This window comes from Microtus oregoni, unplaced genomic scaffold, assembly GCF_018167655.1.
Source record: "Microtus oregoni isolate MIOR12 unplaced genomic scaffold, Mior012 000017F_ref0000208, whole genome shotgun sequence".
Classification (NCBI taxonomy): domain Eukaryota; kingdom Metazoa; phylum Chordata; class Mammalia; order Rodentia; family Cricetidae; genus Microtus; species Microtus oregoni.
Window position 1 is genome coordinate 27,506,983 of NW_024543076.1, and position 14,063 is coordinate 27,521,045.

A 14,063-nucleotide genomic window follows, 5' to 3' on the forward strand; every position below is an offset into this window, starting at 1 on the left:
TGTGAGCATAATGAAAGCAAAGAGGGCATACTGCTCAGACAAGCTTATTATTCCATATGGTTGCTTTTTTCTCCAGATCTCAACCTGTGGGTCATGACCCCTTTGGCAAACTTCTATCTCCAAATATATTTACAATTCATAACAGTAACAAACACAGGATTAGGAAGGTTGAGAACCACTGTCCCAGTCTCATGTATCTGAGGGGGCTTGCACTTCTCTGATGTGGGAGTCTTCTGTTTTGTGTTGATTTCATTGGCCAAATAAAGAGACTGCCTTGGCCCTTTAAGAGGACAGAAAATTAGGTAGGCGGAGTAGACTGAACAGAATGCTGGGAGAAAGAAGCAGATTGAGGAGTCGCCATGATTCTCCTACCAGACACAGACGCAGGTTAAGATCTTCCCTGGTAAGACACCTCGTGGTGTTACAGGGATATTAGAGATGGGTTAGGTCAATATGTAAGAGCTAGCCAATAAGAGGCTGGAACTAATGGGCCAGGCAGTGTTTAAAAGAATACAGTTTCCATGTAATTATTTTGGGGCATAAGCTAGCCACGCGGGCAGCCGGGTGCTGGGGATGCAGCCTCGCTGCTCCTACTACAACACTTCTCCTCTTAACTCCATCTCCCAAGCACTTGGATGACAGGTGCGCACACGTCTAGTTTACATGGTGTTAAGGGATAAAACCCAGTGCTCTGTGCATACCAGATAAGAACTCTACCAACCTAAGCTACGTCCCCAGACCTATTACTATGTTTTGCAAAGTACCTGACACATGATTCTACAGGAATTCTGGAAGAGCATATAGTACACAAACTACACCTTGAGAAACCTGAGCCATGGACAGCCCTCCTGTCAAAGCGAGAGACCTATCCAGCAAATCAGCAGTCTAGTACTTTTGAATTGGGGGTATTAGACTTTTATCTCACTACTGATTCTCAAATTTCCCCAGATTAGTCACTGGGGAAAGTATGAAACCTTTTTCTGTAGAACCCCCACATTTGGAGGTAAGAAAAAAATCAACCCAAAATAGGAACTCGAGTAGAAAATTGGGCTTCAGAAAGCAAACTAGCCAAGTGGAATGAAATAAAAGCCAAGTTCTGTACTTTGAAATGAGTTCAAACTAAATTGGTGAACAGAAAATTAAGTTAGATTTAAATAATATTCAAAAGACTTAGGACAACCATATCTTACTCCTTTGCTAAATTATGAGTGTAGCATTGAGTTTAACAGCACAGGCGGTGTAGTCCTAAACATTTGGGTTTATTCCAGATACCACTCAACTACAAGATATTGGTGTTTTGTGACTTTTCCTAGGGAGATATAGGGGGGGGAAAACTATTCACTTCAAACAGCACCAACAACAGACCTAAGAAAGGATTCCACCCACGTCTACCTTGGCAAAGAGAGTCAATGGGTTTATACGGGAACATGGGTGAGAGGTTGATTACAGGAGCATAAGCCACTATACCAACTGCTTGCATAGCCTCAGGGAAGGGAGGTCTTGTGTCCTCCATCACACTGTCTTGGGCTGCAGCAAAGCCTGAGATCCAACCAATTTCTATGAGGGAGCCAGACTTGTGAGGGTTATTTCAAGACAGTACCAACCACATAATGTCCAGAGACACAGTTTCACCTAATCTGTATAAGCTTGACAGCCAAGCAGAAAGGACTACGTCATCATGTTTAAACTACCGTCTGAATCCAGGAAAAGGAACCACTTCATAGCTATAGTGACTTACACTGTAATGACTTAAGGGTGGTCTTTACTTGACTGCACCATTTACACAAGAACACATGGAATTTGTCTTTCAGAACTGCTTCACCAGTTCCTAGGAAAGTGTGGCTATTGACAATATTTGTTTTGAATGGATGGTTACAACTACACAATATCCTGATTCCACAAATCAAATGTAAAAATTAGTAATTTTACAGGCAGACCACATCTCATCTTTATCTCTGTTCATAAAACCAGAACATGAATAATCACACAGACGCATACATGCATACACATGCACACATGCACACACATACACACAAAAGTATAAGTGAATGAAAAGCTGGTTTCCTTCCAAAGAGCATGAATTGGATGGAAGAACTTGTTTTTCACTCCCCATGTACCGTAGTTTAGAAAATCAATTGACTTACTTCAGTTTGTCTCTGTACATTTTTAATTATTAGAAACAATTGGTTATTCAGTCAGATTGTATTTACTGGGGGAGCGACAGTCAATAAAAACAAAACCAGTAATGAACTATCTTAAGAGGAATGTTTACCTTACTTTATTTACTCAAGCTTTTGATAGCTCTATCTTGATGGTATGTGACCAATGGCATGCACATAGAAGACCTCCAGTCCAAGTTTGTGATTGCAGTCTCAGCATAAAGCAAAGGTAATTATTAGTTCACAGTGCCTGCTGCATCAGCACTACTCTCAGCAAGTGCGCCTATGGTCAGAACCCAGAGGTACAGCTGTAAACCCTCACGGTTACAGCGGAAACAGGCCTTTAAAAGCTCATCCAGGTCACAGCACGTGATGTCAATTCTCCAGATTCTCGGTAGTTAACGAGATCTTAAAGCCCCATAGAAATATAAGGATGTAAAAACATCCAGTTTTTACTCATTAGTAACATACTACAAATGCAACAAATTCTAGATTTAATAAGCAACACACATACTCTCCAACTCACAGAGGGCTGCACTGCACTTCAGTGGCAGGTGAACCCTATCACTTTGAACATGCCCGTCACAGCAAGTATCTCAATGTACACTTGCCAGGCAGTTTTAACGCTCAGGTAGTAGTAATTCATCCATCCTCACAACTCTAGGGGTAACGCCGTTCTTCCCGAGAAGAAACCAAAAGGTTACACAGCAGGTAGTATGCTAGACTTGCACCTGAGTATGGCATCGAGGGCATTCTAAACAGAGATAAACGGTCTACTACGATACAATAAGTACTAAGTAAATATGCTAAAATTTAAGATAAGTGGACAATTGATAGGTAAACAATGAAAATAAGGAATTTGGTGCTATTTGCTGTATTTTCTTTCATTTTCTCACCATAACTAGTACTTTTTCAAAAATACAAATTTTCTATTAGAACACAATTTGTTTTGAAATATTTAGTAAGCATTACATGGCCTAACTTTCTAAAGAAACTTTGCTTGTTCTTTTTTCTTATTGGATCAATTTAATCTAATATTAAAATCTGCATTAAGAAAAGAAATTACAGTTCCTGTGTAATTCATATATGGACATCTTAAAAACAACTTTATTACGCTAAAAATCATTTTTATAAAACTGAATGAACTATTTGTTGATGCATTATGGTATTAAAGTATAATCCCAGGAAACTAGACAACATTACTTTTAAAAACCAATGTGAAGTTGAGGGGAAATCAGTAATATATTATTAACTTAGTTTTATTATTAATACAAAACTTCAAATACTGTACAGTGAGGTGTGCCAAGAACACTATACTGTTAGGTTGTTAGCAGTTATTCAGTCTCCACTGTAATACACACTAACGTGAAATGAGAGCAGTGTCTAACAGCTAGTGCCTATGGACGACATAGCAACTGCAATACTTCACTGCCAAGTTAAAGGATCTGTTAGTTTTCTGCCCAAATACTTACACTATATATGCTTGGCTTTAGTCTAAATAGCATTTCCCTCCAAAAAGGAGACTCTCCAGTTTTTAGCATTAGTGCTTAAAGTCAAGCCAGCCTGAAATACTGGTAATCTTTTCAGTCCTTTATTGCTCTACAGCAGGCATGAAGGCTCCAGAGGTGTTTCTGCACTCTAAAGGAAAAGTATGCAATAGCTTAAATCTTAAAATACTAGTAATTGGTACAAGCAAATAACATCAACTAAAACTTTTTCTTTACTAGTTTTTCCTTTTCTTTTACAAGAGAATAGTCATTGTATTATACTACAAAAAAACATGTCAACTCCATAATTAAAAACTTTAAATGTCAGATATACAAGTAATGGCATTTTATCCAATAATTCACAATTTTTTTAATAGTTTCTGCTATTTTGGAACAAATGTTAAAATTTCCACGATTTGAGCATCATTAAATATGAATTGAAACACTTGGCATCTCAAAGAATGGCAGAACTTGCAATTAACTCTGTGATATTTGTGATCTATCTCCCCTTTGTTATCTTATTCTTTAAATATACATTTTACTACTATGGCCTATTTTCATGAGTTGTTCTTGTTTGAAAAAAATAATCAAATTGTGAAAAGTCTGTGTTGTACAATTTTGTTAAATGATATAGTCTTGGAAAGTAGAACATCTAGCCAACCTAGAATACACATCTATTTGTTATAAAAGGTAACTTTAAATCTACGTTAAAATGAGTGGAATTTAAACCAATTTTGCAAGGGCTCTGATTTTATAAGAATCTTAAGATGGAGACCTTGCTTTTAGATCCAGGGGGGAAAAAAAAGCACAAGATTTGCACTTCAGTATTTTAAGTTTGGGCCAACTGACTGTTGAAAGATGAGGACAAAACTTTATTAATGTTCTAAAATAAAAAAAATTATACCATCACTATTGTGACAAGATCAGTATTACTAATGACAGAAGTTTATTTCATATCTAAATGTTACTTGTTAATAAAGTCCTAAATATCTAGAGAAATGTTCCGTAGCAGACAGCCGGTAACTACATTAAACAATACTTTTTTGCATTCGGTAGTTAACATGAGATGTGTCAAAGTAATTCTCCAAAACTGGTCAATAACAGAAGTTGTTCGTAAACGATCTTCCCTGAGGTAAGAGACCCTATATCTATGTAAGCCACTGTTAATACCCAATGAAAATGATTCTTAAAATAACGGCAATAAAAACCTGTAAGAGCAAGTTTCAGGACAGCCAGGGCTACATAAAGAAACCCTCTATCGAAAAACCAAAACTAAAAAACCTGTAGCCAGGCAGTGATGGCACACGCCTTGAATCCCAGCACTTGGGAGGCAGAGGCAGGCAGATTTCTGAGTTCGAGGCCAGCCTGGTCTACAAAGTTGAGTTCCAGGGCTACAGAGAAAAACCCTCTCAAAACAACAAGTAGACCTGTATGACCTGTGACCAGTCTCACAGGTGTATTCAGAATGCAATCTCAAGTAGTAAAACTTAATCATCAAAGACAAATTAAAAGTCACAGAAGGTATAAAGCAAATTTTGAATATTATCATTTGCTAAATTTCTCAGGCCTCTTTCCTAATAATTTCCAGTAAATACCTGAAACATAGTTTAAGGGATGGGAGAAGAATGGGCTATTTAAGCTTGCTCTTTAGTTCCTGAGTAACCATTCCCTTGGGGCTAACTGTATATTAGTCATAATACTTGGCAGTGTCTTATTTCCTTCCTTCGAACCATCGTTCGTTACCAGCTCTCTGACATACACCACCTCTAACTGCCTGGACTTTGGGTCATCAACTCAAACTCTGTATGATTACAGAATGGATCACTGAAGAAAAATATTTACAATATCACCTTAGTGTGGTCAGCAAAACACTGAAAATATAGCTGAATTGGTTTGAATTACAGTTATATCATCACATCTAGGGCTAAAAAACACTTTTACTTGAGATTACAAGCTTCTGTGCTCTGCTGATGCAGTACAGTGGTATCACAATAGTAACAGTCATCTACACTTAGATACAAGGATGATGTTTAAAGCAAACCCTCAAAAACTTACCCCAAACAACTAGTTATCCCATTCAAATTTCAAATGACTTAAAATATGTTCAAGAATTCTGATGAATTCTCAAGCGTGTTTTTTTGTTTACTTTTTATCAAAGGAGAACCCAAACTGTTATTTATACCCAGTTAAGTTTCTAATGCTAAATCCCACTACTGTCACTAGAGACAATGAAGTATTGTCAGAGATTAGGCCATCTTCTAACGTTCACATGTGCATAATTTACACTAAATTCAAGTATTCAATAGGGAGATAAAATCTGTTTCTAGCCCGGCATGGTAGTGTATGCCCAGCACTTGGAAGGCAGAGGTAGGCAGATCTCTGTAAGTTTAAGGTCAGCCTGGTCTTCATAGTGAGCTCCAGGCCAGCCAGAGCCATCTAGTGAGACCATGCCATGAAAATACAAATTTTGTTTCTGATACTCTAATGTTCTGAGATCCTGCCAGTTGTTAACTATACATACCAAGCCAGAGAAGAGCATCTGTTGGAGTAGAGTGATTATAGAATTTATTTGAAGCAGTACATTTTGTTTATTTAACAGTTTTCATGTACGTATGTCAGAAAAAAATTTTTAAAGAGTATGTCAGTGGCTTAATAAGCCAAAATGATAGTGGTGAGGGGAGGGGGGTTGACTTAAAGCACAGCTAACTGTTAAGAATTTGGTAGCTCTCTTTCACTTCATGCAAAACTAGCAAACAAAAGTTCTAAATTTTCCTGATACTTTGAGATAAAGATGTTTGAAAGTAAATTTAGAAACAGACGAATGGAGATAAATAGATGAATGGAGATACTGCAAAGCATGTGATATGATACTAATCCAGAGGGTGTGTGTGTATGTGGTGTGGTGTGTTATACATTATCTTAACCTTAGCTATATTTGTAAAATGTCTAGATTCTCCATTCCTTCCTTTTTCAACATGTGGGGTAATTAGTAGTTGGATTTAGTTAAAGATACTGTCACAGAAAAAAAAAATCAAACCTCCCTTATCTAGAAAATGTTAAAGTACAACTTACATCCCTTTCAAATGAACATGTAGAGATTTTTAAACACCTGATAATATATTTTCTGACATATAGTTTTGTAGAATTACAAACAGTTCTGCATCTGTTACATGTGCAAACAGAGACAGCCAGGCTTTGAATGCTCTAAGAGATTATATTAACACACATTTGTCTTTCATTCATTCAAATTCAACTTAATTTCAGTAAACAAAGGAAGATGATGGACTGGAATACATCTACAAATACAGACCTGTAGAACAGAATACAACAGTGCAGTTCCAATCTCAGGAGTATACACTCTGCTTCTAAAGAATAGCATGAAAGCTGCTTAGAGGAAACTGGCACTGAAGAGCTCATGAATGCAATGTTTAAGCAAATGCTCAGTTGCTCATGGTATGTTGGAGTAAACTATGCATCCAAACTCAAGTGAAGCCAACAAAAAGAAAATCTTATAGAAAATCTATGAAGAAAAGGAAACATTTTTGGTTCAAAGGGGCTCAGAGACATTTAGCATATACAGGCTTAAACACCACTGTGTTAAAACTGTAGAACACTGTAACCCACTCATAAAGATAAAATTCTCTGTGACTCTGACATAGTTAGAAATTAACTACTTCTACCATTATTTTTAAATTTTCTAAAACAAATTGTAATTCTCTTTTATGCAAGATTTAAAAAAATAATAGGTGGAACTTGACAAGGCCAAGATTAAAAAAATAATGGCAACATATTATCAACAAGAGCACACAACTGGCCACATTGGCTCAGACCAACTAACTGAATCACACCGGACTTTATCATTCTAGGATAGATCGTTCTTCCCAACTTAGCTCAAATCAGGAAAATGTTGTAGCATTACACTCTACCATCAAGATATTTTTGCCAACAATAGCTGTCTCTAAAATGTTATAACTTTTAAGTACTCTAATAAACTGTTTTATGTATTTTAAGATACATTTAGTTCAGGTAAACTTGAAATCGACATTTTCATGACATGTAGGATGGCCACCTGACGACAGCATGTACAAACTCTCATTTCCTCTTCAATTCTGGTCATTGCAGAAACCAAACATTTAGCAAGAAAATTTTCATGTCTAAAAATTAAGACTTTCATGGAATTAAAATGACAAAGAACTTCCAATGAAGCACATATATCAAAGAAACTTTCAATAGATCTAAACTAATTTACAAGAATTCAGAGCCAGCCTGGGCAGCAGTATAGTAAAAGCTATTGCCGATCACACACTTGCTATCATGCACTGAATAACAAGATATAATCTTTGAATTATATACGTACAAGATTTTTAATGACTACTCAAGTTATGTGGCCCAGCCAACAAATATTACATATTCACAATAAACATTCTGCCTTTATTAGCCTCTAATTAAATCAAGAGTGATCCATTGGCTCAGTTGTGTTGGACGTCTCAGCATCTTGACTATCCATCTCTTCCGGTTCCTCCACAGAATTTTCTGTCTGTGCTTTTGACCGTGTGGCAAGTGCTGCTCCCAGTGTACCTGCCACACGACCATCAGCTGTTTCAGTACTCGAATCCTCAGTGCCACCAGTTAAAGAAAACGGTTCAGGCAAGCCAGTCTGAAGACTCCCAGGCCTCACAGAAGAACTCACAGCTTCTACTTTTCTTTGAGAAAGATCAGATGGTGTCTGCTCTGTGCTTTGATCCCGCAAGTGCTTGTCCATTGAAGCCTGAATAGAAGAAACCATTTCCTGCAATTTTTTTCGCTGGGCCTCAACCACATCAGGATCAAGCTGCCTGCCGTCTCTCATTGTTACTACTCCAGGAGCTATTCGAATAAGCTCACTGTTACTAGGAGCAGCTGTGAACACAGGAGGCTCTGTTTTAATGGAACTACTACTAAAATCTGTCCCTATATTATGCTTTCTTGCAGCCAGAGTTTCCCTAGCTCTGGGATCAATGTGCGGGTTACTAGATGCAGTTCCTAGAGAATGCCCCTTTCCCTGAAAGGCGGTTACATTGTGAAGTTGCTCAGATTTCTTTTTCACTACTCCACCACTACCTAGTTTTAATAACCCATGTGAGGGGCTTGATTCCCTACTTCTTGTAGTAGCCTCTGCTCGAACCTGACTTACAGCCTCTTTAACTAAATCTTCAACATCAGGACCAATGGGGAAATGTCCTGCAGTATCGACACACAACTCCAGTCTATCTTCAGAAGCATTATAAACAAAGGTTTTGCCAGGTAGATGTGGAAAAGTACAATGTTTGCCATCAGCCATGCCTAAAAAAAAAAAAAAAAAAAGGAAAGATATTTAACATATTAAGATCTTAGTTACAATAAATACTAGTAAAAACATAGCAAAGACATTTATGGCCAAAATAGTGAGTTTCTGATAGCAATGAATAGATGAACCGCTTTCCAAAAATGATTTGCTAGAAAATAACTTATCCTACTACAAAAAAGAACATTAGTAAGAACTTAAAGTAGTTCTCCCAGAAATGGGAAATATATACATGAAATCATTATCCTACAGCAAAGTTATGAAAGGAAATTTAAAGAAACACCTGAATTACAAAACAACAACAAAACCAACCACAATGTAAGAAAATATAATTTTATTTACTAAAATTTAAATTATAATTTCAAACAAATAGTAATTTCAATAGTCAATTAATAAAAATCCAGGTAGAAATTTCTCTTGATATGCTTCTGGCATAGTCAACTGAGAAAAAAATTGAAGTTGCCAGAGCTATATAGCTCAGGAGCTGAGAGCTGCCACTATGCATATCTTTAGGCCTTGCCAAACCATACAAATCAAAAAAAGAAAATATTCAAGTCAGAGATATGGTCTAAGTGGCGCTCTCTCTCTCTCTCTCTCTCTCTCTCTCTCTCTCTCTCTCTCTCTCTTTTTAACATAGTGTTCCTGCCTTTAGTCCCAGTACCCAGGAGGTGGAAGAAGCATGGTAAGGCTAGCCTGAGGGAACGGCCTGCAGACTCTGCTTCACCACTGCCCGCTTTCATTCACGTGGACTACACGTGCACATCCTGCTGTTTCAACACCATAATACATTATTCTTATCCAAGTCTCAATGCTATACCTAACATTTTAAAAATTATTTCAGATCCCAGCACTCGGGAGGCAGAGGCAGGCGGATCTCTGTGAGTTCGAGACCAGCCTGGTCTACAAGAGCTAGTTCCAGGACAGGCTCCAAAACCACAGAGAAACCCTGTCTCGAAAAACCAAAAAAAAAAAAAAAAAAATTATTTCAGGGTTCAAAAAAGCTCAAAAAATAAAAGCACTTGCAAGACAGGTCTGATGACCTGAGTTTGATTCCTAGATTCCACTGTAGAAGGAGGGCATGAATTCCCAAAGTTGTCCTTTGTCAGACATGCACAATGACACATGCATGTCCACACATGGACACACATACATAAATTTTAGATAATGTTTGTAAAACAAAGAAATTTTATAGTCAAGCTTCTACTTAGAAAACTAGAAGGAAAAACTTTAAAAACAAACTATTAATAAAAACCTGTAAATAAGAACAAAATTTTTTAATAAACGTATAGAACTGGCATTCAAAATGGAAGCTGTGACACTTCACATTAAATTTATCACTTTCACTATTGATTATATTTTACGCACTATCCACCACTAAATAACAACAAAAAACCCACAAGGGAATTAGAATGATAAAAAGAATTAGCTTTAAATCCTCCTCCATATCTCGTATCAAAGCAAGCATAAGGGAAGAGAAAACCTATGAATCCAATAGTTGTTTCTTTGAAAACGACCAATAAAACTGATAAGCCAACCATTAGCCAGAGCAGTCAGCAAAAAGAAGGAAAGTAGTCAGGCAGTGGTGGTGCACACCTTTAACCCCAGCACTTGGAAGGCAGAAGCAGGTGGATCTCTGTGAATTTGAGGCCAACCTGATCTACAGAGTGAGTTCCAGGACAGCAAGGGCTACACAGTGAAACCTTGTCTCGAAAAACCAAAACCACACACACACACACACAAAAAGGTGAATGGAAGGGACATAAGACACAGCCATGAAAACAACTGAATGCTTCCCTTCAAGAAGGCATTATGTTCTTTGTCATTTCTATTCAACACTGAACTAAAAATCTTAGCCACTTCATTAAAGCAAGAAGAAGCAATAAAAGACAGGTGAAAGATCATCACAAAAACCCACAGAAACAACTAACCTGGCTCATAGGAGCTCAGAGTCTGAAGCAACAACCAGAGAGCCTAAATGGGACTCTACATACGTGTGACAGTGTGTAGCTTGGTCTAGTGTGGGACTCCTACCAATGAAAGCAGGAGCAACCCTTGGCTGGTTCTTGGGACTGTATGCTCATACTGGATTGCACTGCCCAGCCTTAATTCAGGGGATACACTTAGCCTTACCGCAACTTGACAGGCGCCCATGGGAGGCCTGCCCCTTTCTGAACAGAAACAGAGGAGTGGCTGAGGGGAACTGGGGAAAAAAATAGGAGAAGAATAAGGAGGGGAAACTGTACCTGGGATGTAAAATAATAAATGAATTAATAGAGAAAAAAGGAAGCAATATCTTTTATTTACAAAAGACATGTTGACCTACATAATTCTGGGGGAAAAAAGCTAGAAGAATATATGAGCTTAGCAAGGTCACAGGGTACAGTATTAACATGAAAACCAACTTTATTTCTAGTTACTAGCAATAAATAACAGAAATTTTAAGAAGCATCTCTTATAACAGGATTTTTTTAAATCCAAGAATAAAATAACTAAGGTCTGCATGCTAAAACTACAAAATTTGAATGAAAGTAAATGGAGAAACAAGTTTCATAAATTGGAAAAAAGTACTGTTAAGCCATTGAGTGTTTCTAAATTGTCTATATAGTGAATGAGATCACATTTAAACAAAATAATCCCGGCAGATTTTGTTGTTGTTGAAATCAACAACCTGATCCTAAAGTTTGTATGGATTAACAAGGAACCAGAATCCGCCACCCTCTCCTAAATTTTTTTTTTTCAGGGGAAACAGGGAATATTTACATTGATTTATTTTTAAGGATCGCTATAAAATACAATACTCAAGTCATGGCACTAACAAAAGGAGAGTCAAAACACAGAAGGGAAAAAAAACTCTAGAATACAGCAAATTTGCTTGAGTTTTTGTTTGGCTTTGGGTAATTTAGCAATACTAAGAGTTGAACCCAGGGTCTTATACTAGGCAATTATTCTACCACTAAGTTACATTCTCCACCCTTTTAATTCTGAGACAAGGTCTTGCTAAGTTTCCTAGCTAGGCCTAGAACTTGTAATCTCCTGAGTGTCTCAACTTTGAGCAGTTGCTGACTATAGCTCACTTGGCTTCAAGTGACTTTAAGAGCAAACTTACTTAGGTAAAGTTTGCATATGATATAATTTATCCTTTCAAGTATATAACTCATTAATTAGTGAAAAGGTATCAAAATAATCTAATGGATAAAATGTATGTTTTTTAATAATAAAAGAGCAACATCCACAACTAAAAATAAACCTTGATTTATACTTTCGTAACCTATCAAAAATTAGCTTCTTGTTATACTTACAACATTTTTTTTTTTTTTGAGACATGGTTCTCTGTGTAACAGTTCTGGCTGTCTTGAACTCAGAAAGATCCACCTGCCTCTGCCTCCTGAGTACTGGGATTACAAGTGTGCGTCACCACCACCTGGCTTACTTACAACATTTTGTAATACCCAAAATATATTTGAAAATAAATATAAAAGCCTAAATCTATAAGACAAAGAATACAGTATTAATGAGCTTGAATTGAGCATAAAAAGCATGAACCATAAAAGGAAAAATTACTAAACTGGACTTTATCTAAATTGAAAAACTTCAAAAGATATCAAAGATCTTCAAAAGATATCAAGAGAATGAAAAGATGAATTACAGACTATAAGAAAATATTTGCTAAACAGTCATCTGATCAATGACATGTGCCTAAAACACACATAAAACTTAATAGTAAAATATAAAACTTATTTAACATTGAGTGGGAAAAAGAAAAATACGTCAAAAGGTAATCAACATCACTTTATTGTAGAAATGCAATTTAATAAATCACTATGGTTAGCGCTATCCATGTATTAAAAATTTTTGTTTGTTTTTTTAAGAACAAGAACTAGGTCAAGTGGTACAGTTTCATCTCAGTGTAAGAGAGGCAGAGACAGGAGATCTCTAAGTTTCAGGCCAACACAGTCTACATAGCAAGTTCCAAATCAGGTAGGGTTATACAATGAGACTCTGTCTTAAACAAACAAACAAAACCAAAAACAACTGGAGCTGGAGAGCTGGCTCAGTGGTCAACCATGAGGACTCTTGCAGGGGACCTGAGTTTGGTTCCCAAGACCCTTTTTAGGTGCCTGTTCATCTAATTAAGAGGACTGGAGGATTCTGACCTCCTACAGCACCTGCATTCACACTCACAGACCCATACACATGCACCTAATTTAAAATAATAAAATTTTCAACTAAAAAAAAAACTGGTAGTGCTTACCATCAAGCATTAAAACCCAAATCTAAGCCCTCAGAACCCGTGTAAAAGAGACAGGAATGGTAGTATACTTATATAATCCCAGCGTTAGGGCAGCAAAGACAGGAGGATCGTTGGAACTCACAGGTCAGCGAGCCTAGCCTATTTGATGAACCCTAGGACAGTGAAAGTCACGGTCTCAAAAATCAAGGTGAGCAGCTCTTTAAGAACAACATTTGAGCACTCGGGAGGCAGAGGCAGGCAGATCTCTGTGAGTTCAAGGCCAGCCTGGTCTACAAGAGCTAGTTCCAGGACCGACACCAAAGCTACAGAGAAACCCTGTCTCGAAAAAACAAAAAAACAAAAAAAAAAACCAAAAAAAAAAAAAGAACAACATTTGAAGTAGCTGCCCTCTGGCCTCCACATGCACACACATGTGAATACATGCCCAAACAAAAAGTGTACCTGCACATACACACAAGCACAGGCACACATACACACACAAGTGACACTACCAAATGCCAACACAGATCTAAAACAAGTGGAATTTTCACACAGTGCTAATAGAAATGAAAAATGTCTAATCACTTTGGAAAATGATGTAGAAGTTTCCGTGAGTGAGTGGCTAAGTGTGTGAGAGAGAGAGTGAGAGAGAGAAAAAAAGAGAGCAATATGAGAGAGAAAAAAAGAGAGCAATATGAGAGAGAGAAAGAGCAATATGAGAGAGAGTGAGAGAGAGCAATATGAGAGAGAGTGAGAGAAAGAGAGCAATATGAGAGAGAGAGAGAGAGAGAGAGAGAGAGAGAGAGAGAGAGAGCGCAATATGAGAGAGAGAGAGAGTCGAGCAGTATGTGTACATGTTCATG

The 14,063-nt window shown here is 37.2% G+C and overlaps 1 protein-coding gene across 1 annotated transcript in view; it reads right to left on the reverse strand.

The window, feature by feature from the left end:
- Window positions 1–2,154: 2,154 nt before the first annotated feature.
- Window positions 2,155–14,063, reverse strand: part of Vcpip1 (valosin containing protein interacting protein 1) — a 29,386-nt gene continuing 17,477 nt past the window's right edge. Inside the window, exon 3 of the mRNA XM_041667328.1 lies at window positions 2,155–8,968. Within this exon, the coding sequence (XP_041523262.1) occupies window positions 8,097–8,968 (872 nt within the window). The 3' untranslated portion in view covers window positions 2,155–8,096. The remainder of the gene's footprint in view (window positions 8,969–14,063) is intronic.